Below are 21,034 nucleotides of genomic sequence, written 5' to 3'. Positions count from 1 at the left end.
GTATGTGTTAGTTGCTCAGTAGTGTCCGACTCTTTGCAACTCCATGCACTATAGGCATCAGGATCCTCTGTCCATTGGATTTTCCAGGCAAGGATAATGGAGTGTGTTGCCATTCCATTCTCCAGAGGAAATCCCAACCCAGGAATCAAACTTGGGGTCTCCTGCACTGAAGGTGGATTCTTTACCATCTGACTCACCAGGGAAGCCCCAAAATAGCATAATTCATTAATTAAAACAAAACATACACATGAAAAACCAGTAAATACATAAATGTACCTATAAATATGTGATATATGTGCCAAATGAATTTTTAAATTATATTATTATTCCACTGAAGTGTATTTTACAAAGATAATCATGAAAGATTTCATCTTTAATCAGTTTCCTTCTCTTTCTGTCTTGTTGCTAAGGTGTAATTATACCAAGCAGTTAATTGCTTCCTTGCTTAGTAGGCTCTCTGACTTGGGAGATTAACACCCAAAGGAAGACCAAGGTTACTTAAAGCTTGTTTGGAAATTATTGCAGTTCTTAGAGTCAAAAAGGAAATTATATTGCAAGAAAGAAAAGCACACTGAGATTTTTGACATTCCGTTTGAAAGTGATGGGAAAAAAGAAGAATTCTGGAGATCTACCAGCAGACTGCAAGTGGATGAAAATTCAGCAGGACAAGACTGCTTCCTTTTCCTGCAGTAGGAAAGAAAAGTGACATTCAACTCAAATAGCACCAGCCAGTTATGTTCCCTCTTTGCCTTGTTAGTTCCTAAATTTTGTGCTATATTTTTTAAAAAATATTGACTCTCACCCTCTCCCACCCATAATAATCACCAAAATAAAATAAAGTAAGAACAGAACTAGAGCTAAATAGGGTTTTAGGCAGTGGAATTCATGGATTGATCTATGATTCAATGACTTCACTGTTTGGGAAAATTAAAACAATTTGGAAAAGATATGAGATGTGTTCAAAAATGAAAATTGGAAAGGAGTCTCTAATATGCGTACTCCTGGGCTGTCTACTGCCATAAAGTTGTTGTAGTTTAGTCGCTAAGTCCTATCTGACCCTTCCGTTACCCCATAGACTATAGCCTGCTAGGCTTCAGTGTGTGTAGGATTTTCCCAGTAGGAATACTGGAATGGGTTGCCATTTCCTTCTCCAGGGGATCTTCCAGACCCAGGGATCGAACTCAAGTCTCCCACTTCTCCTGCACTGCTGGTGAATTCAATACAACTGAGCCATCAGAAAAGTACTTCCTAGCCCCTCAATGTCCTTGGTAGAATTTCTAATTAACCTCATCATCTTGGTGTTTAAACAAAGGTTCTAGTTGTTAGTGTCACTAAGTCATGTCTGACTCTTATGCCATCCCATAGACTGTAGCATGACTGTCTCCTCTACCCTCCACTATCTCCCAAAATTTGTTCAAGTCTATTGAGTCATTGATACTATCTAACCATCTCACTCTCTGCCACGCTCTTCTTTTTCCTTCAATCTTTCCCAGCATCAGGGTCTTTTCCAATGAGTTGGCTCTTCAGATCAGATGGCCAAAATTTTTCAGCTTCAGCAACAGTCCTTCCAGTGAATATTGAGAATTGATTTCTTTTTGGATTCAGAGTGACGATGAATGTATTGGTATTCTGTCTATTGTGTCTGTCACAGCCTCCGCAGTCATGCTTTCCTGTCTTTTGTCTCCCCTAGACCTTCCTCCCAAGAACATGAGGAATCACACAGAGCTGAATGAGTTCATCCTACTGGGAATACCTCAGACAGAGGGACTGGAGACTGTGCTCCTTCTCATCTTCTCATTTATTTACCTCTTCACCCTGCTGGGAAATTTGCTCATTCTTCTAGCAATTGTCTCTTCCTCAACCCTTCACACGCCCATGTACTTCTTCTTGGGACTCCTATCGATTTTGGACATGCTGTTCCCCTCTGTCACCTGTCCCAAGATGCTATTCTATCTCTCTGGCCAGAGCCGAGCCATATCTTATAAGGGATATGCTGTTCAGCTCTTCTTCTATCATTTCCTGGGTTCTACAGAAGGCTACCTCTATTCTGTGATGGCTTATGATCGCTTTGTTGCCATCTGTCACCCACTGAGGTATATGCTCATCATGAGACCTAGAGTCTGTGTTGGTTTGGTCATGGCAGCTTGGTTGGTAGGTTGTCTTCAGGCCACTATCCTGACATCCTTTACCTTTCAGCTACCCTACTGTGGCCCCAATAGAGTGGACCACTTCTTCTGTGACATTCCTGCTGTCTTACCCCTGGCTTGTGCTGATAGCTCCCTGGCCCAGACAGTGGGTTCCACTAATGTTGGCTTTCTGGCTTTAACACTTTGGTTGAGTATTTGTGCCTCCTACATACGCATTGGGTTTGCCATTTTGAGGATCCGTTCAGCAGAGGGTAGGAAGAAAGCTTTCTCTACCTGCAGTGCCCACCTCACTGCCATTCTCTGTGCCTATGGACCTGTAATCATCATCTATCTGCAGCCCACACCCAACCTTTTTCTCAGTGCCACGGTGCAAATATTAAATAATATTGTCTCACCCATGCTGAACTCATTAATCTATTCTTTAAGGAACAAGGAGGTGAAAAGCTCACTAAAAAGGATATTCTATAATGTAGTATTTACTGCTCTGGACTAAATTATGAGTTTTGTGAAGGATTTTAGATTTATTGTCTTGTAACACCATTCTCCTATTTCTTCTTTTTTTAAAAAATAATTATTGTAGTATAGCTTTTTTGTGTTCATTTCTTCTGTACCTTAAATTAATCAGCCATACCCACGCATGTGCTAAGCTGCATCAGTCATGTCCGACTCTTTGCAACCCCATGGACTATAACCTACAAGGCTCCTCTGTCCATGGGCTTCTCCAGACAAGAATACTGGAGTGGGTTGCCATTTCCTATTCCAGGGGATCTTCCTAACCCAGGGATCAAACTCATGTCTCCTGTATCTCCTCCATTGGCAAGTGGGTTCTTTATATCCACTCATATATCCCTTCTTTTTTGGATTCCCTTCCCATTTAGGTCACCGCAGGGCACTGAGTAGAGTTCCTTGTGCTACAGTGTAGGTTCCTATCAGTTATATATCTTACACATAATATCAATAGTATTTATATGTCATTCCCAATCTCCCAATTCATCCCACCACCACTCCCCATTTTCGACTTGGTAGCCATATATCTATTCTATACCTGTGTCTCTATTTCTTCCCTGCACATAAGATAATCTATTTCTTCTTTTTTGTTTGCTTTATTTTAATTTTTTTTCATTTTTTGTTGGAGTATAGCCAGTCAACTATGTTGTGATAATTTCAGGTGAACAGCAAAGGGACTCAGCCATTCATATATATGTATCACTCTCCTCCAAACTCCACTCCCTTTTAAATGAATAAATAGATCATAGAAAATGCTTCCTCACATTTGTCTTATTCACTGTTGTATCCACAGGACATGGCTCAATGATCTAGTAAGTGCTATATATGAGTTTATTAAGTGAATGAATGGGTATCACTTAACCTTTTAAATTTGATGTAATTGCATTTTTATTTATGATGAACATAAACATAATTTCAATAACTGGGAAACAGAACAACCATGTACACTGAAATAAATACATATCCTCTTAAAGTTGAGGAAATGTGAAAACCAAATCTGAATGAACTCTAACCACTTTTTCTCAATTCTCAAATCAGTGTTGTGATGGCTGGCATTGCAAAACAGTTAAATCAGTTTAAATCTTTCCTGTATCTAATACTTTAGTATAGCACACAACAAAAAATTTTACTTAAAACATACATGCTCACACACACAAGCAAACACCAGTTCTTAAAATGTGTATAGCGGACTTTTGGACTCAGAGGGAGAGAGAGAGGGTGGGATGATTTGGGAGAATGGCATTGAAACATGTATACTATCATGTAAGAATCTAATCGCCAGTCTATGTCCTAGGCAGGATACAGCATGCTTGGGGCTGGTGCCCAGGGATGACCCAGAGGGATGTTATGGGGAGGGAGGTGGGAGGGGGGTTCATGTTTGGGAACGCATGTACACCTGTGGTGGATTCATGTCAGTGTATGGCAAAACCAATACAGTATTGTAAAGTAAAATAAAGTAAAAATAAAAATTAAAAAAAAAATCTCACTCCATCAACAACACAACAACAAAAACAAAGAACTTGATTCCAAAAAGTGGGCAGAAAACCTCAACAGACATTTTTCCAAAGAATACATACAGGTGGCTAATAAACACATGAAAAAATGCTCAACATCACTCATTATTAGAGAAATGCAAATCAAAACTACAATGAGATATCATACACTGGTCAGAATGGCCATCATGAAAAGATCTATAACAGTGAAAGCTTGGAGGAATGTGGAGTAAAGGGAACCTTCTTGTACTGTTCTTGGGAATGTAAACTGATATGGATACTCTATAGGGCAGTATGGAGATTCCTTTAAAATTGTGAATAAAATCACCATATGATCCAACAGTTCCACTACTGGGCATATTCCCTGTGAAAACCATAATTGAAAAAAAAAAAAAACACAAGTTCTGAAATATTCATTGCAGCACAATTTACAATAGCACATGGAAGCAGTCTTTATGTCCATCAACAGATGAATGGATAAAGAAGCTGTGTTACATATATACAACAGAATATTACTCAACCATAAAAAGAATGAATTTGAGACAGTTCTAATGAGATGGATGAACCTAGAGCCTATTCTACACAGTGAAGTAACTCAGAGAAAAATGCATCTCATATATTCATGAGAATATATGGAATCTAGAAAGCTGGTACTGACGAACCTATTTGCAGGGCAGCAATGGAGATGCAGACATAGAGAACAGACTCATTGACACAGAGGCAGGGAATGAGTGGTGGGACGAATGGAGGGAATAGCATGGAAACATATACATTATCATGTGTGAAATATATGGACAGTGACAACTTGCTGTATGATTCAGGGAGCTCAGAAAGATGCTCTGTGACAACCTAGAGGGACAGGATGGGGAGGGAGGGAGGAAGGAGGCTCAAGAGGGAGAGAACATATGTATACCTATGGCTGATTCATGTTGATGTATGGCAGAAACCAACACAGTATTGTAAAGCAATATTCCTTCAATTAAAAATAAATTTAAAAAAAACAAGTAACTTGATTTAAAATGGTGTAAAGGACTTAAAAGACACTCTGCTAGGTAAATGCAAATCAAATTCACAATAAGATGTCACTCAAAGCCATTAAAATGGCTTTTACTAAAAAAAAAAGGTGAGGGGGAAATGTGGAGAAATTGGAACCATTGTGCACTGTTGGTGGAAACTATAAAATGGTACAGCCACTATGGAAAACAGTGTGGAGATTCCTCAATATAAATTTAAAACTAACATTACCCTATGATTCACCAATTATACTTTTGAGTATAGATCCAAAAGGGTTCTGAATATTCATATTTAATATGAATGGCATGTTCAAAGCAGCATTATTCACAATAGACAGGCAAGAGGTGAAAGCTGTTCATGTCCATTAACAATAAATGAATAGTCAAAATGTGGTATATACATACATGAAATATTATTCCCACTTTAAAAAGGAAGGAAATTGACCCAGTTGGATGCTACTAGATGGATGAAGCTTGAGGAGATTATGTTAAGTGAAATAAGCAGCTACAAAAAGACAGATACTGTAGGATTCCAGCTATACTGGGTGTTTAGAGTAGTTAGACGACAGATAAGAAGGTAGGAAGGTGATTCCCAGGGGCTGGGGAAGAGGAAGATAGATTGTTGTTTAATATATATAGTTTCCTTTTGCAAGATGAAAATGTTCTGAAGTTTGGTTGCACTGTAGAATGAATACATATAATACTACTAAACTATATACTTAAAATGGTTAAGATGGTAAATGTTATGCTTTATATTGCTTTTCCACCATTTAAAAATGAAGCTCCTTTGGGAAGGACATGTACACATTGTTATATTTAAAATGGATAATCTACTGTATAGCACAGGGAACTCTGCTCAATGTTACATGGTAGCCTGAACGGGACAAAAGTTTGGGGGAGAATGAAAACATGTATATGTATGGCTGAGTCCCTTTGCTGTTCGCCTGAAACTATCACAACACTGTTAATCAACTATACTCCAATACAAAATAAAAACTTTTTCAAAAATAAATACAAAGAAGCCTGCTTATCTGATTCTCACATATCCTGGGATTTTTGAGTTTTCTAGTTCACTCCTTTTTCTTATAACTTCATCTACTCTTGAACCCACTGTTAAATCACTGTTACTTTGTTGAATACCTCAGTCTGGTGTAGGCAGAGAAGAGTCAGAAATCCAGCATAAGGCAGGCTTCAGGGGGTCTTCCTGGAGTTATCATTTGTGTCCTAACTCATTACCAAACACCGTGTAATGCACTTTCTTCACAAGTATTACCTAGTCTATCTACAAAAAGTGCTAGATCACATTACAGAGGTAAAACAAGTCTTAGGAATGTTGTGTAAATTTCTGTAAATTTACAGTCTTTTTGTGGATAGGATAAGGATTCCATCTCAAATCATCATGCAACTATACTCAATATAGCAATTTTGCTGAAATTCTTAAAATACATATTTGACCTTTTACATAAACACACCAAAACCTCTTACCTCAGCTTTTTTTCCTTTCATCATCTCTGATATATGAGAATATTCCCATATTATTTCTTATTCTTGCTTTAAGCCCTCCAAGCACCCCTCCTTCTTATACTTCCTTTCTTTCCCTCCAGTTATGCAATGCCTTTTCCATTTTCTATTTATTTTGTCTTCCTAGCCTTCCTCACTCTAGTGAAAGTGACAGTCGCTCAGTCAAGTCTGGCTCTTTGCGACCCCATGACTCGAGTCTGCATGACACTCCTCTGTCCCATTGAATTCTCCAGGCAAGAATACTGGAGTTGGTAGCCATGCCCTTCTCCAGATCTTTCCAACCCAGGGATTGAATCCAGGTCTCCTGCATTGTAGGCAGTTTCTTTACCATCTGAGCCACTAGGGAAGCCCTCTCCTGACTCTAATTCTAACCCTAAATACATGGTTACACATCAAGGTCAATTTAATGGTGTATATTCCCTAGTCAAAGGCATTGTTACCATCTTTTTTTATTTGGACAGTCTGTACAGTTTTTTCAAGTCGATCACCATGCTTCAAAGCATTAAAGATAATCAGAGATAAATAGGATGTTAGAATCATTAACTTTGACATCCTTTTAGCATCAGCTAGATGTGCAATAAAAATATTGTTTAGTTTTTAAGTAGAAATTCCAGATGTACTTGGAATAACGTAACTACCTAAGTGCCAAGTACAATAAAACACATACTTCAAATTATAGCTTAAAATTCTTTTCCACCTCTTAGCATGTTTCTTCCTCCCTTTTCTCCTAGCTTAGGCCTCTATTTTCCCTACCCTTTGGAGGACTGCCCATTTCTGTCCCACTGTACCCTGTACCCTGGCCACAGAGGTGGGCATGAGATTCAGCCAAGAAAATCAGATTTGAATCTGAGGCTCCCAGAAGTAATGGGCAGCTGAGGCTGAATCACCTGCTGGCAGGGTCCAGAGAATGCACCGCAAGTTCTTACTGATGAGGAGCTGCCCTAATTCCTATCCTTCCATGAGCCTAGTTTTTCAACAATTTCTTTAATTTTCTGAGCTAACCCAGTTACTGTTGCTTGCAATAAATCAATACTATTATCACAAATAGTAAAATAATTTATTGATTAAAACAACACATACACATGAAAAACCAGTAAATATATCTATAAATGTGATATATGTGCCAAATGAAGTTTTAAATGATTATTCACTGAAGTATATTTTATAAGGAAACCATAAAAGATTCCCTCTTTAATCAGTTTCCTCCTCTCTCTTTCTCTTTAGGTTTCATTGGTAAGGTCTAATTATATCAAGCAGTTAATTTCTCCCTTGCTTAATAAGAACCCTGACTTGGGGGATTAATACCCAAAGGAAGACCAACGCTACTTACTATCTCCCGTGTTTGGTATTTATTGCAGTTCCTAGATCAGACATAAATTACTATAAAGTGAAAAGCACACTCAGATTTTGACATTCTATTTGAAAGTTATTGAAAAAGACAATTCTGAAGATCTATCAACAGACTGCAAGTTGAAGGGAATTTCACAGGACAGGGTTACTTCCTTCTTTCAGAGAAGGAAAGCAAAGTAACATTTAATTCAATACCACCAGTCAGTTATGTTCTGTTTGCCTTGTAAGTGCCCAGATTTATCCTTCATTTAAAAAAATTTTTGGCTCTCACCCTCTCCTTCCTGTCATGACCATCAAAATAAAATAAGATAGAGCTAGAGCTAGATGGGGTCTTAGGCAGTAGAATTCATGGGTTAATGTATGATTTAAAGAGCTTACTGTGCTGAAAAGGTTAGAACAAGTTGAAAAAATATGAGAAATGTTCAAAAGATGGAAATTGGAAAGGAGTCTTTACTATACCTACCCCTATGTCTTCTACTGCCATAAAAGTAGAATGCTTTTTAGCCTGGATCTGGTTAGACTATTACAGGTTTTGGAGACTGAAATGGAGGCTATTGATTACTGATGTGTGCTAAAATCCAGAGCATATGAGTCCTGTTAATGTAATTTTCTATTCTTTAAAGGCTGTTAAAGACCCCTCTTTTGGCTGGCTTCTCATTGTTGACCCTCATACCCAGGGAGATAATGTGGGAAAGAGTCTGTCTTGTGTATGTGTGGCTTGCATGCGTGCATGCTAATCACCTCAGTCGTGTCCGACTCTTGAGACCCTCTGAACTGTAGCCCACCAGGCTCCTCTGTCCATAGGATTCTCCAGGAAAGAATACTGGAGTGGGCTCACGTGTCCTCCTCCAGGGGATCTTCCCAACCCAGGAATCAAACCCAGGTCTCTTCTGTCTCCTGCACTGGCAGGTGGGTTCCTTACTAGTGTCACCTGGGAAGCCCCTGAAAGTGAAAGTGTTAGTTGTTCAGTCCTGTTTGACTCTTTGTGACCCCATGGACTGTAGACCACCAGGCTCCTCTATCCATGAAATTCTCCAGGCAGGAATACAGGAATGATAGCCATTTCCTTCTCCAGAGGATCTTCCTGACCCACGGATCAAACCTGCATTACAGGCAGATTCTTTACCATCTGAGCCTCCAGGAAAGCCCATATGTGACTTATATGATCATAAATGATTTTGGACATTTAAAGTTACCTAGTTGTCTTAGGTGAATATAGGAAACGTGGATAGGACCCTCTTGCATCTTTAAATTAGTCCTTTTAAAATCACAAAGCAGCATTCAAAATTAATACAATTTAACAGTGTATATGAAGCATGGAAGACAGGAGAGTTATCATGTAAGGATTTCTTGGTGAGACTGCAAGTAGAAACTGCACTGCAAAGAGAGATTCAGCATGGAGAGAAGCGGGCCAATCAAGGCAATTCTAAAGGGAAGCACTAGTCTGTTTACATTGAGAATATTTGCTGCATTTCCATTTCATTGTCTTAAACACAGCCAATTCACATACGTATTCGCTTTAACCACAGATTTCTTTTCACAGACACCCAAGAGCTGATCCTCCCATAAACATGAGAAATCACACAGTGGTGACTGAATACATCCTGCTGGGAATCCCTGAGACAGAGGGCCTAGAGACTGTGCTTTTTTCCCTGTTCTCATCATTATATTTGTGCACTGTCTTGGGAAACGTGCTCATCCTTTTGGCTATCATCTCTTCCTCTCGGCTTCATACACCCATGTACTTTTTCTTGGCAAATCTCTCCGTGTTTGACCTAGGTTTCTCATCAACAACTGCTCCCAAGATGCTGTCGTACCTTTCAGGGCTGAGTCAAGATATCTCTTTTCAGGGTTGTGCTACCCAGCTCTTCTTCTACCACTTCTTGGGATGTACTGAGTGTTTCCTATACACAGTGATGGCCTATGACCGCTTTGTTGCCATATGCTTTCCTCTGAGATACATGGTCATAATGAATCACAGAGTCTGCACCATCTTGGCCACAGGGACCTGGATGGGTGGCTGTATCCATGCCATTATCCTAACGTCCCTCACCTTCCAGCTGTCCTACTGTGGCTCTAACAAGGTGAGCTATTACTTCTGTGACATACCTGCCATCTTACCTCTAGCCTGTGGGGATACATCTCTAGCCCAGAGGGTAGGTTTTACAAATGTTGGCCTTTTGTCTCTCATTTGCTTTTTTCTCATTCTTGTTTCCTACACCCGCATTGGGATTGCCATATCAAAAATTCGCTCAGCAGAGGGCAGGAAGCGAGCATTCTCCACCTGCAGTGCACACGTGACTGCAATTCTCTGTGCTTATGGGCCAGTCATCATCATCTATCTACAGCCCAATCCCAGTGCCTTACTTGGTGCTATAATCCAGATATTGAATAACCATGTAACCCCCATGCTGAACCCATTGATCTACAGCCTGAGAAATCAGGATGTTAAATCAGCTCTGAGGAATGCATTTCCCAAGAGAAGCTTCACTCTGAGGAAAAACTGAGAAAAGCTCAAGCTTTGCTGGACAAAGTTGGAGTCTCCATTTCTCAGGACTAATTCTCTTCCGTAGCTTCCAAGGCATGTTGAAATCAAATGTGCTCTGAATGGATCTACCACTTAACCTCACCAAGTTTTAAAGCCATGTCTGCTTTCATATTTTCCTGTTTATAATGAAATATAATTACTAGAGGAACTACTGACATCAATCTTATTCTTGGGCTGCCTGGATTCCCTGCCAGAACTGCCATTCTTCCCCAAACATTTCCTCCCTCGTTAAATCTTTGAAAGAGTTCAGAGAACATATTTTGTTTCTCATAATCTCAGTTAAAAGTATTTCCGTATATATCTAAAAGGAAGGGAGAATGGAAAAAAAAATTTAAGCAAGCCCAGCTTAATACAGAGTATCAGAACTCAATATCCTTTCTGTAGAGTATAACCTCCAATTCCACTCAACACCAAAACTCTAACTTGAGTAATATTTAAGGTAAGATCTATCTCATGCGTAGTCTGGTTTGATTTTAATATTTTCCTTGTTGTACACATTCCTTTGGAATCCAGACATTCTTGTATTATTAGATGACTGGAAGGCTATGAATTTGAATCATGTCTCATTAGCCCCTACAAAAATCAGCTTTAGTTTTTAAAGAAAAAAGGAAACAAAAAGACAGTAAGACAAAAACAGTCAAGTTTAAATGTGGCACTACATGTTTTTCTAAAACAACAACATTGATTGATTTGTCTGTTAGAAAAAGCAAGCTGGTTAGAATTTTCATTTAAATTCAGGTAGCAATAAACTTGCCTTTCCATTGGAAATAATAAGGTATATATAACTTATTTTGATTCTGCTAATCTCTAGATTTCCTAATGATAAGGGAAAAAATAGGTAAATTTATTATAGAAACTGTGTTAAATTTTATAACATAGTTTCATTCTTCTTTTGCTGATTTTATTTTGTTTCCTTTTATGTTTTACCTACCAGGTGTTTATGATTTTTCTTGTAAGCCACCTTAAGTCCTTTTGATAAGAACCAGAGAATAAATAATGCACTAAAACAAATAATAATAATGCTATTAATAAAGCTGTATTTCAGAAGTTAAGTAGTATTTTTCATAATGGATTTATTATTTTCTTCCTTCTCTGGCCTTCACTTCCTGCCTATCAATACAAATGATTGAAAATAAGTTCTCCAAGTAGAAACTGTAAGCATTCACAACGAATGTGGAATGAGCTGTTAGAAAATATTAAATGGGCTCCCATGGCAGGAGATGCCAGTCACCAGTGCTCTGAATTTGTTGTAAAAGAATCTCTAATGTGAGATACTGTAATTGCACCTGACAAGCAATTCTGGAGTCACTAGACTTTTCTGGCTAGAAATCCAGAAGACATTAACCAAGTAACCTTAATTACACGGAAGTTGTTTCCAGGTTAGCAAAGATTGAATTGAAATATTAAACATATCAAGTATTAAAGGATGAAATGTAAATAATGGTTTGATTTTCACTCACTATTTTCATATAAACATCAAAAACTCAGTATCTCCCATTACAGCAAGGTTGTTTTTTTCCAATGTTCTCTTAACCGAGAGAGAACTACAGTAGTTCCCCCCTTATCTACAGTTTCATTTTCAGTGGATTCAGTTCTGTGGTTTCAGTCACCCACAGGCCAAGCTTGGTCTGAAACTATTAAATGAAAAATTCCAGAAACAGATCATTCCTAAGTTTTAAACAGCCAGCCTTTCTGAGTAGTGTGATGAAATCTCGAGCTCTGTCTGGCCACATACATGAATCACTGTCCCAAGAATACAGTGTTTATGTTCAAGAAAACTTTCTTTTACTCAGTAAGGACCCAAAGCTCAAGAGAAGTGATGTTGCCAATACAGATAAGCCATAGTGAAGCCATAAAGTGCTTCCTTTAAATGATAAAGTTCTCAACTTAAGAAAAAAATCAGTTCTGTATTGAGGTTACTGATAATGAATCGTATACACAAGAAACTATGAAGAAAGAAAAATAAATTTATACTCGTTTTGTTGCCACACCTCAAACTACAAAAGCTAGGACCATAGTGTGTGATAAGTGTTTAATTAGGATGGAAAAGTCATTAAACTGTGCAGTAAAATATTTTAAGAGCAAGAGGGCGACCACATTCATATAACGTTTGTTACAGCATGTTGTTATTATTGTTCTATTTTATTATTAGTTATTGTTGATCTCTTACTGTGACCAGTTTATAAGTTAAACTTTATCATAGGTTTGTATGTATAGGAAAAAAAAAAACATATATAAAGTGTTAGTCGCTCAGTTGTGTCCAACTCTTTATGACCCCTCGGACTGTAGCCCTCCAGGGTCCTCTGTCCACAGGATTTCCCAGGCAAGAACACTGGAGTGGATTGTCATTTCCTTCTGCAGGGGATCTTCCCAACCCAGGGATCAAACCGGGGTCTTCTGCATTGGAGGCAGATTCTTTACACTCTGAGCCACCAGATTCAGGTTTGACACTGTTTGCAGTTCCAGACACCCACTGGGGGTCTTGGAAGATATACCCCAGGATAATGGGCATCTGCTGTAGTCACTTCTGTTCTTTAAGCCTTGTCTTGATGCTGTCAGCTGCATTCATACCCTTCCCATTCATTTCATTCTTCCTCTAGAGTCCAGGGATTTATACTAATTGCTTTCCATTTCCCTAAACATAAATACCCATATTTTCTTTCCTGATCTCCCACTTTGATGGGCAGATGCTGAAATAGGTTTATGTTTTACAGCCTCCACTCTTCTGTTCTTTAAACACATGCACATTTTTTGTTTTAAGGATTTTACTACTTGTCACTACAAAGAAACACATGACAATACTAAAAAAAATAAACATTTGGAAAATTACAATGGTTTAGAACATTTCTTTGTATTTTATCCTAACAGTTTTCCTCTAATATGTATTTTAAAATGTAATTTTAACTATTCATATCTTTCTACTTACTTCCAAATCCTTCACCTTTCATTGAAGGGCCAGGTTCACAGGCTGAGAGCCTCGATACATAAATTTCCTTAGTTAATGGTAGAACCAAAAATAGAATCCTGGTCTTCTGGTTTGCAGATCAGTTCTTTTCCTGTTGCACAGACATAAATTCCAACTGAGGAATTTATGAGTGATCTTGATGCTACAGAACTTTTCATTAATTTCCAGACAAGTCATCATAGCAATAAGAACACTTAAGTAGAAAAATAATTCAGTATTTTATTGTAAGAGGTCACCTCTGATTCAGAAATTTTACCGCTTCTGACACAAAACATATAAAAGCTTTTAAACATAAAAAAAAGAAAAAATAATGTCTAGCTTTTACATTCTCTTGATACATTCCTAAAGCTTCATCAAACAGACTTTATAAATTTAGAGATAATTTGAAACTTCCAGAAGAGTTACAAAAGTAGTATAAAAATTCCATGTATACCCTTTATTCAGATTCCAAAAATGTTATCATTATATTTATTACAATTCTTCCTCTCTCAATCTCCCCATACACATACACACAAACACACACATTTTTTTTCTAAATCAGAATATGTTGTTACCATGAGGAGTTGCAGACATAATTCCCCTCTTCCTTACACTCCTTACTTAGAGTGCATTTTTCTGAAAATAAGAAACCTCCTTAAAGTGAAGTCGCTCAGTCGTGTTCAACTCTTTGCAACCCCATGGACTGTAGCCTAACAGGCTCCTCCATCCAAGGGATTTTCCAGGCAAGAGTGCTGGAGTGGATTGCCATTTCCTTCTCCAGGGGATCTTCCTGACCCAGGAATCGAACCCGGTCTCCCTCATTGCAGGCAGACACTTTGCTGTCTGAGCCACCAGGGAAGCTTAAGGAACCTCCTTATATAACTGTAATAAAGTTATCAAAACTAAGAAGTTAACTTCGATACAATACTTTTACCTGATCTGCAGCCTTACTTTAGGTTTTAGTAATTATTTCAATAATATCATTTATAGCAAGAAAAAAAATGTCCAGGATCATGCATTGCATAAAGTCATTTCTGTTCGGTTCTATTCATCTACTGTTTCCTAAGTCATGCTTTATAATCTAGGACAGTAGAGTTTTTGAAGATTTTATTCTGAGTATTTTGTGGAACATCCATTAATTTGAGTTTGCCTGATATTTCCTTCTCATTAGATTCAGGTTATGCATTTTGGGCAGGACAAACTCAGAAATGATGTTTTGTTCTTCCTAGTATATCATATCAGCAGGTATTTACTATACATTTGTCCCTTTAGTAGTGAGGGCAATACCAATCATTTCTGCCAGATTACTCAAGAATAAAGTTATAATTTTACTTTCAGAATTAATTGTGATCTTTGTGGGGAAGAGGGGTACTTTGTGATTATATAAATATCCTGTTACTCCTCAAAGTTTAAACTGATAGTTGTAACCTTCATAGATGATTCCTGTAAGAATTGATTATTATGGTAGTTGCCAAATAATGTTTTTCTAATTTAATCATTCCTACTATATAAGGGAAAGCTTTCCTTTCTCTTTTTAATATAAAATTATATTTAAATGTATACAAAATGACATTTATATTAAAATGTCACTCTAACAAACTGAATAAAATATATGATCTTATCTTGTTGAGAATGTGACAAAGGCTGTTAGCTGAAATCACATGGGGTAAGATAGCCATACTAACACCTTATCTTATTAGGAAGGAGAACTGCTTTTTAGTAGAGGAAATGCAAAAGATAGCAAAACTGAACTAGGTCACGTCGAAGTTCCCTTCCAACTCTGAAATACTAATTCTGTGTCTCTATAGAGCTGCCTCATAACTGTGGACCAACCCTTCTGGTTGGGGAGATGGGAGTATGGGTAGAGGAAAAAATGCAAATGGGAGATGATATGGGACAGAAAAAAAGGCATTTTATTCTTGCCATGAAATCCTTGCTGAATTACCCAACAAATAAAAAAAATAATAACTTCTTGCTGTGTAACACAGGGAGCTCAGCTCAGTGCTATGTGACAACCTAGGGGGTGGGATACAGTGGGAGTGGGAGGGAGGTGGAAGATGGAGGGGACATATGTATACTTATGGCTGATTCACTTTGTTGTATGGCAGATACCAACACAACATTGTAAGGCAATTATCCTTCAATTAAAAACAAATTTAAAAATACAAAGTATTTTTGCTCAGCTAGTTGCTTGATCTGCAGCTTGCTCAGCTAGCTGCAAACACTAGATATGAATCAACAGACAAGGACACCAGTCCTCCAAATAACAGGATGTATTGATTGTAAGGATATAGAAGAAAAATGGACCATTAGGATAGACATATTACAGAGACAACAGAAACATTTTTTTCAAGACAGAACGCACAAGGTTCTTGAATCTAAATTTCACCATTGAACACAGGGTTGTTTATGATATTATGGGAATGGATAAGTTTACCTGTGGAAACATTATTGATGACCTTCAGACCCAGACTGGTGGGCATTAGAACACAAGACTAGACCATCCCTGTGTATATAAGTGTCATCAACAACCTCAGTCTGGGGCAGAAATATGTCATCAATCTCAGTACTACACAAGTACACGATATGATTACAAGACAGAGGACACAGTAAACTCAGACCTCTGAAAAGTCCTCAACAATTGCTCTCAGACTCTGCAGTCCACGGAGTCTCCTATGAGTACATTCCTGAACAAGATGTAGCAGAATTAGAAAGGAACTGTTTCCCAGAATTCTTAGGGGACCACATCAAAATTTTCTTTCTCCATCTCATTCACCACTTAGTCTCAGTCTACACTCTTACACCACCTGGGCTGTTTTGGGATTTCACATCTTCTGCAACACCAGATTTCCTGTACTCTGTGCTAGCCAGAGGTCCTGAAGACAAATGACCTAGGCCCAGAAGAATTCTAAACATGGTGGCTTTGCCCAATAACATATTAATATTAACTTCATAATTCTCTTTAAACTGTCACCTGTGAGCACATGATAGGAAATAAGTTTGCCTTAAGCTCACTTAAATAAGCAGGGAACAATTAAATAGCAAACCCTTAACAGAGTGGGGAGATTTGTAGTGGGTATGCATGGAGGAGTGTGTTGTACAATCAAATTTAGAGCAATTTAGAGGATGAGATGGTTAAACAGTGTCAGTGAATCAACAGACATGAATTTGAGCAAACTCCTAGAGATAGCGAAGGACAGAGGAGCCTGGCATGCAGTCCAAGGACTGCAGTCCTTGGGGTTGCAAAGAGTAGTATACAACTCAGTGACTGAACAACAGCACCCGTGCAGAGGGGAGGATATGGCTTACAGTTCTCAAGGGAGACATGGCTTAGAGTTATTCATGTGGGTACTCTGTTGGTAAGGTGAGATAGGAAGACTGTACTTCAACACAAACCTCAAAAGAAATAGAATTTAATAGGTTAAGCATATGCTGGAATATGTGTTATTAAGTCAACACATATTTACTGATCATATGTAAACAGTTAAGATCTGTACAATAGTTGTGGCTTCTCTGGTGGCTCAGTGGTAAAGAACATGCCTGCCAATGCAAGAGACATAGGAGATGCGGGTTCAATCCCTGGGTCAGGAATATCCCCTGGAGGAAGAAATGGCAACACACTCCAGTATTCTTGCCTGGAAAATCCCAAGGACAAAGGAGCCTGACAGGCTATAGCCCATGGAGTCATAAAGAATATAATAGTTAGGAAGTGAATAAAATGCACGTGGTTTCTCTCTTTAAATAAAACCTGGAGACACTGAGGTCACCATAGTAAATTTCTGAATACTGAAAAAAAAATATCCAGTAAGGAAAGTCAAAATTAATTAAAAGATTTCATGTTAGGGCAATTAAAATTGGGAAGTACTAAAGGAACCTCACTCCATTCCATCAGGAGAAAGCCCAGACATTAGGCATGGAAGAAAAAACATGACCCCAAATAAAGCCCCTCAGCCTTAGAATAAGATGGGTATGAAATAATGAAAGAGAGAATTTTGGACCTGCAATTCTTTGGACTTTAACATACAATGAAAAGATATTTCATATTTATATCTAATTCTTTATGAAATTTTAACAAGAAAATTCATATTCAGAATTGGTATTCATATACAATTTAATTTTGTTGGCAGTATATTATTTGGCACTTTTCCACACTATTGTGAGTGCTTACTTTAGAGCTTCTTCTGTTGAGCTATATTGAAAAATGTAGACATAATCTGTGATGAGAAATTGAACAGAGAAGGCATTTGGGGCTGCGAGTACAGTGTGTCCTTGATATTAAATTAATTTATGTTTTGTGCTGAAGAGAGACCAGTGAGATGGGCTGCTGGATGATGCAGGCAGATCTCCCTGGGTTGCCTGGCAACCAGCTGCCTGAACTGAATGTTCTGCTTTCCCCCAGACCTCAGCGGATGGGGGAGGGCAAATCAAGATGCCACTGGTTCCAAGGTTTTGGAGGGAGAAAATTAGGATATTCTCCTGCATTTTTATTCCACCTTTATTAGTGATAAAACCAACATTTTATTTTGACCCTGTTTATTCATCAATTTTTAGTATCCAGAGACAGGGAAATGGGCAGAAAGGTGATTGTTAAGGCTTCTTCAACATACATTATTTTATCCTCAGGTTGTTATGATATTTCACAAACCCAAGTTGCTTATAGATGAAATGATGGTTTATGAAATATAGTTCAGTAACTTCTCTTAAAATTCTTCTCAACTTCAGCCTAATAATATGTACAAAAAAGCATCATAAATTCTTTCCAAGTGTATATCAAGCTAAGCTTTCTATAGAGCACAAGACAAACAAGGTAATTCTTCATCAATTATCAGAGCCTTTTTAAGTGATTAAGATATTACCCAAAGGAAATTACAATCTCCCCTCCCCCTTCCATCTTTTGATTAGTGACTTTGCTACATAATCAGATGCCCTCATCAGCAACCAAGAGCACTCCTTTTTTTTCTCACACTCCACTCGATAGTTCATCCATGAAGATCCACTACTCTATTTTTATATATTTTTCCCTAATTATCCTTCCTAATGGCCACCACCTTTTTTCACACCTCAATCACACACTGATAGCCTTCTAAATGGAATCCCAGTCACCACTGCAGCCGAGGACATCTCCCTGTTTACAATGGTTCATATCACATTTTCAGAACAGCGTCTGATCCCCGCATCTGCAATATGAATGTGCTTATGTGTGTGTGAGCATGCTCAGTCATGTCCACCTCTTTGCAGCTCCATGGATGGACTATAGTCTGCCAGGCTCCTCTGTCCATGGAATTTTCCAGGATGAATACAAAAGGACATATCATAAAAGGCACTTCCCAGCCTGTCTTTTGCAGACCTTTCTATTCATGGGTCTACATATGAAACTGTGCTGTGCTGTGGGTCCAGGAATGTTGGTTTAAACCACTTCTTAGCTCTTCTGTCAGATGTCTCCCAAATAGTGCCTCTTCCATGAGGCCATTCTGGGAAGGCTGATTTCTCCTCCTTTAGCTTGCATGCGTTTTTTCTGACCGGCCTCTTTCAACAGCGCACTTTGGACATACAATAGTAGTAAGAAATAGACCTGAGTTGAATTCCTACAAATAATACTTTGTTGCCTGTGACATTGGGTGTGTTGAACTTCTTAGACTGCCGTTTCCTCCACTTCAGTTCTGAATAATACCTCCTTCCTGTGGATACTGGCAGCATGAGATAATACTCGTTAAGCAGCCATCATTATTCTGGCTTTTAGAGCTAAAACAGGAATTTTTAATTCTTCCCCCCACCATCCCTGTCCTTTCCACACAGGTTGTAAGGATGGGCCACCTTTGCCTGAACTTCCCTGAAGTTAACCTACTACCTACTCAAATGTGTACTAAGCCCAGAGAGTAGGTTTTCCTAATGCTGGTCTTTTTCCCTCTCTCTTCTTTTTCCATTATTCTTACATTTGCAATGTTATTGTCACACAAAGAATTCTCTCAGCAGAAGGCATGCATTGAGCTTTCTCAGCCTACCTCGCCGGAAGCCTGCTATTCTTTGTGGCCAAGAACAGAACCCCAGGATCAGAGCCTTCTTTGATTCTTTGACTCAGCTACTGAATTTGAATGACCCTGTCATTAAACTCCCTGATCTCCAGCTTGAGAAGCAAAAGTGTTCCAAATAAAAGATTTAAATAACAAACTTAATTCAAAAAATAAATGAGAATACTCTGAACTTCTAGAGGAAACATGACTATTGTTTCTTTAACCACTTTCAAGGGACTGTGCTTTAATCTAGTACTATGTCTTTAACTTCATCCTTAAATCCTATGCCCACATGTAGAAATTTGCTACTAATCACACCTTAAAACTAGAGTTTATTATGTAAGTAACCGAATTTAATTGCTGTTTATCATTTGATTTGCCCCTGACCTAAATAATTTTTCATTCTTTTCTTATCTCTATGGAAAAAAACATGGGAAGGGAGACTTCATCACTGGAAAAACATTCACCAAAAAGGATATTTCCCTTATCTAAAAATAGCGATTTTCAATAAATTATAGAAGAAACTCTGCTTACAATTAAATCTTTTCAATTCCTATTCATGAAGTAAAAATAGATGACAGTTTCTAGATAAAAGGGTTTTTTTTTTTTTTTTTGGAATAAAGCCAAACTACACATAAGAAAAACAGGAAATTGGCATAATAGGGTAGTCTTTTGTGTTTACACGGTGAAAATTATCTTACATTATCTTCTATCCAGATGTTTTTTATTTAAAAAGAACAAAATTCAAGCAATATTTTTGTATATTTACTTAAACAATATTTATTGTTTAAATGCTACCTTTTCATGCACACTGACTCTACTATTAAAATAATTTAGCTACTGGTACCAGGGGGTTTAATCTTATATTTTCAAAGCAGCCATATGAGGCAACTGAAAATTTTATGACTCACTGTTAATCATGTTGCTTACCTTCATGGAAAATGAAGAGGCAGAATTTATAGGGAGAAAGCAGGTGGGGGGGGGGTGCGGAGGAAGGACTAGTGTTCTGCTTGATCATGAAAATACTAACTCTGTTGTGAGAGAGAAAATCTGGCAAATGATCATAGTTTAAAATACCTTTTTTCCTTGTTATCAGTTGGTTCTGAGTAATATTTCTCAGAGCAACCAGAATCTGGTTATTGAGATTCTCTATTGTATAATATAATTAATGTGATCCAGCTGCATAAAACCAACAACAATGAAAAGAAAACAAAACTGAGAGCAAATCACACACCCACAAAGTTTCCACATGACTGACGGGGGAATCCCAGCTTCTTTGTGATAGTTTGGTTCGTGTCTTAAAGACAAGCGTGGCCGTGCAGTGGTGGAGACTGGAAGCCTGTGCTCGGGTTGTCTGATGAATTCTCACTAGGGATGCATGAGCTGTGAATGCTGTACCTCCTCTAATGTGTCAACGTTTAAAGCTAGATCAGCTCAGTACTGAATTCATGGTTTCCTGCAAGTCTGCTTGTCAAACTGTGAAGTCCTAACTAGTGACAT

The 21,034-nt window shown here is 38.1% G+C and overlaps 2 protein-coding genes across 2 annotated transcripts; both read left to right on the top strand.

The window, feature by feature from the left end:
* The first annotated feature begins 1,707 nt into the window (after positions 1-1,707).
* On the top strand, positions 1,708-2,640 carry LOC138427236 (olfactory receptor 10N1-like). Its single transcript, XM_069566602.1, has one exon. The coding sequence runs from the start codon at positions 1,708-1,710 to the stop codon at positions 2,638-2,640; it is 933 nt and encodes a 310-aa protein (XP_069422703.1).
* Positions 2,641-9,602: 6,962 nt separating this feature from the next.
* LOC138426711 (putative olfactory receptor 10D4) lies at positions 9,603-10,538 on the top strand. The gene has a single exon (XM_069565418.1). The coding sequence runs from the start codon at positions 9,603-9,605 to the stop codon at positions 10,536-10,538; it is 936 nt and encodes a 311-aa protein (XP_069421519.1).
* The last annotated feature ends 10,496 nt before the right edge of the window (positions 10,539-21,034 follow it).

Source organism: Ovis canadensis, chromosome 21, assembly GCF_042477335.2.
Source record: "Ovis canadensis isolate MfBH-ARS-UI-01 breed Bighorn chromosome 21, ARS-UI_OviCan_v2, whole genome shotgun sequence".
In the NCBI taxonomy this organism is placed as follows: domain Eukaryota; kingdom Metazoa; phylum Chordata; class Mammalia; order Artiodactyla; family Bovidae; genus Ovis; species Ovis canadensis.
The sequence above is the reverse complement of the archived record's forward strand: the minus strand, read 5'-3'. Positions and strand labels throughout refer to the sequence as shown.

Coding starts and splice junctions, on each gene's coding strand:
- LOC138427236 (XM_069566602.1), top strand. CDS start 1,708: ATGAGGAATCACACAGAGCTGAATGAGTTCATCCTACTGGGAATACCT.
- LOC138426711 (XM_069565418.1), top strand. CDS start 9,603: ATGAGAAATCACACAGTGGTGACTGAATACATCCTGCTGGGAATCCCT.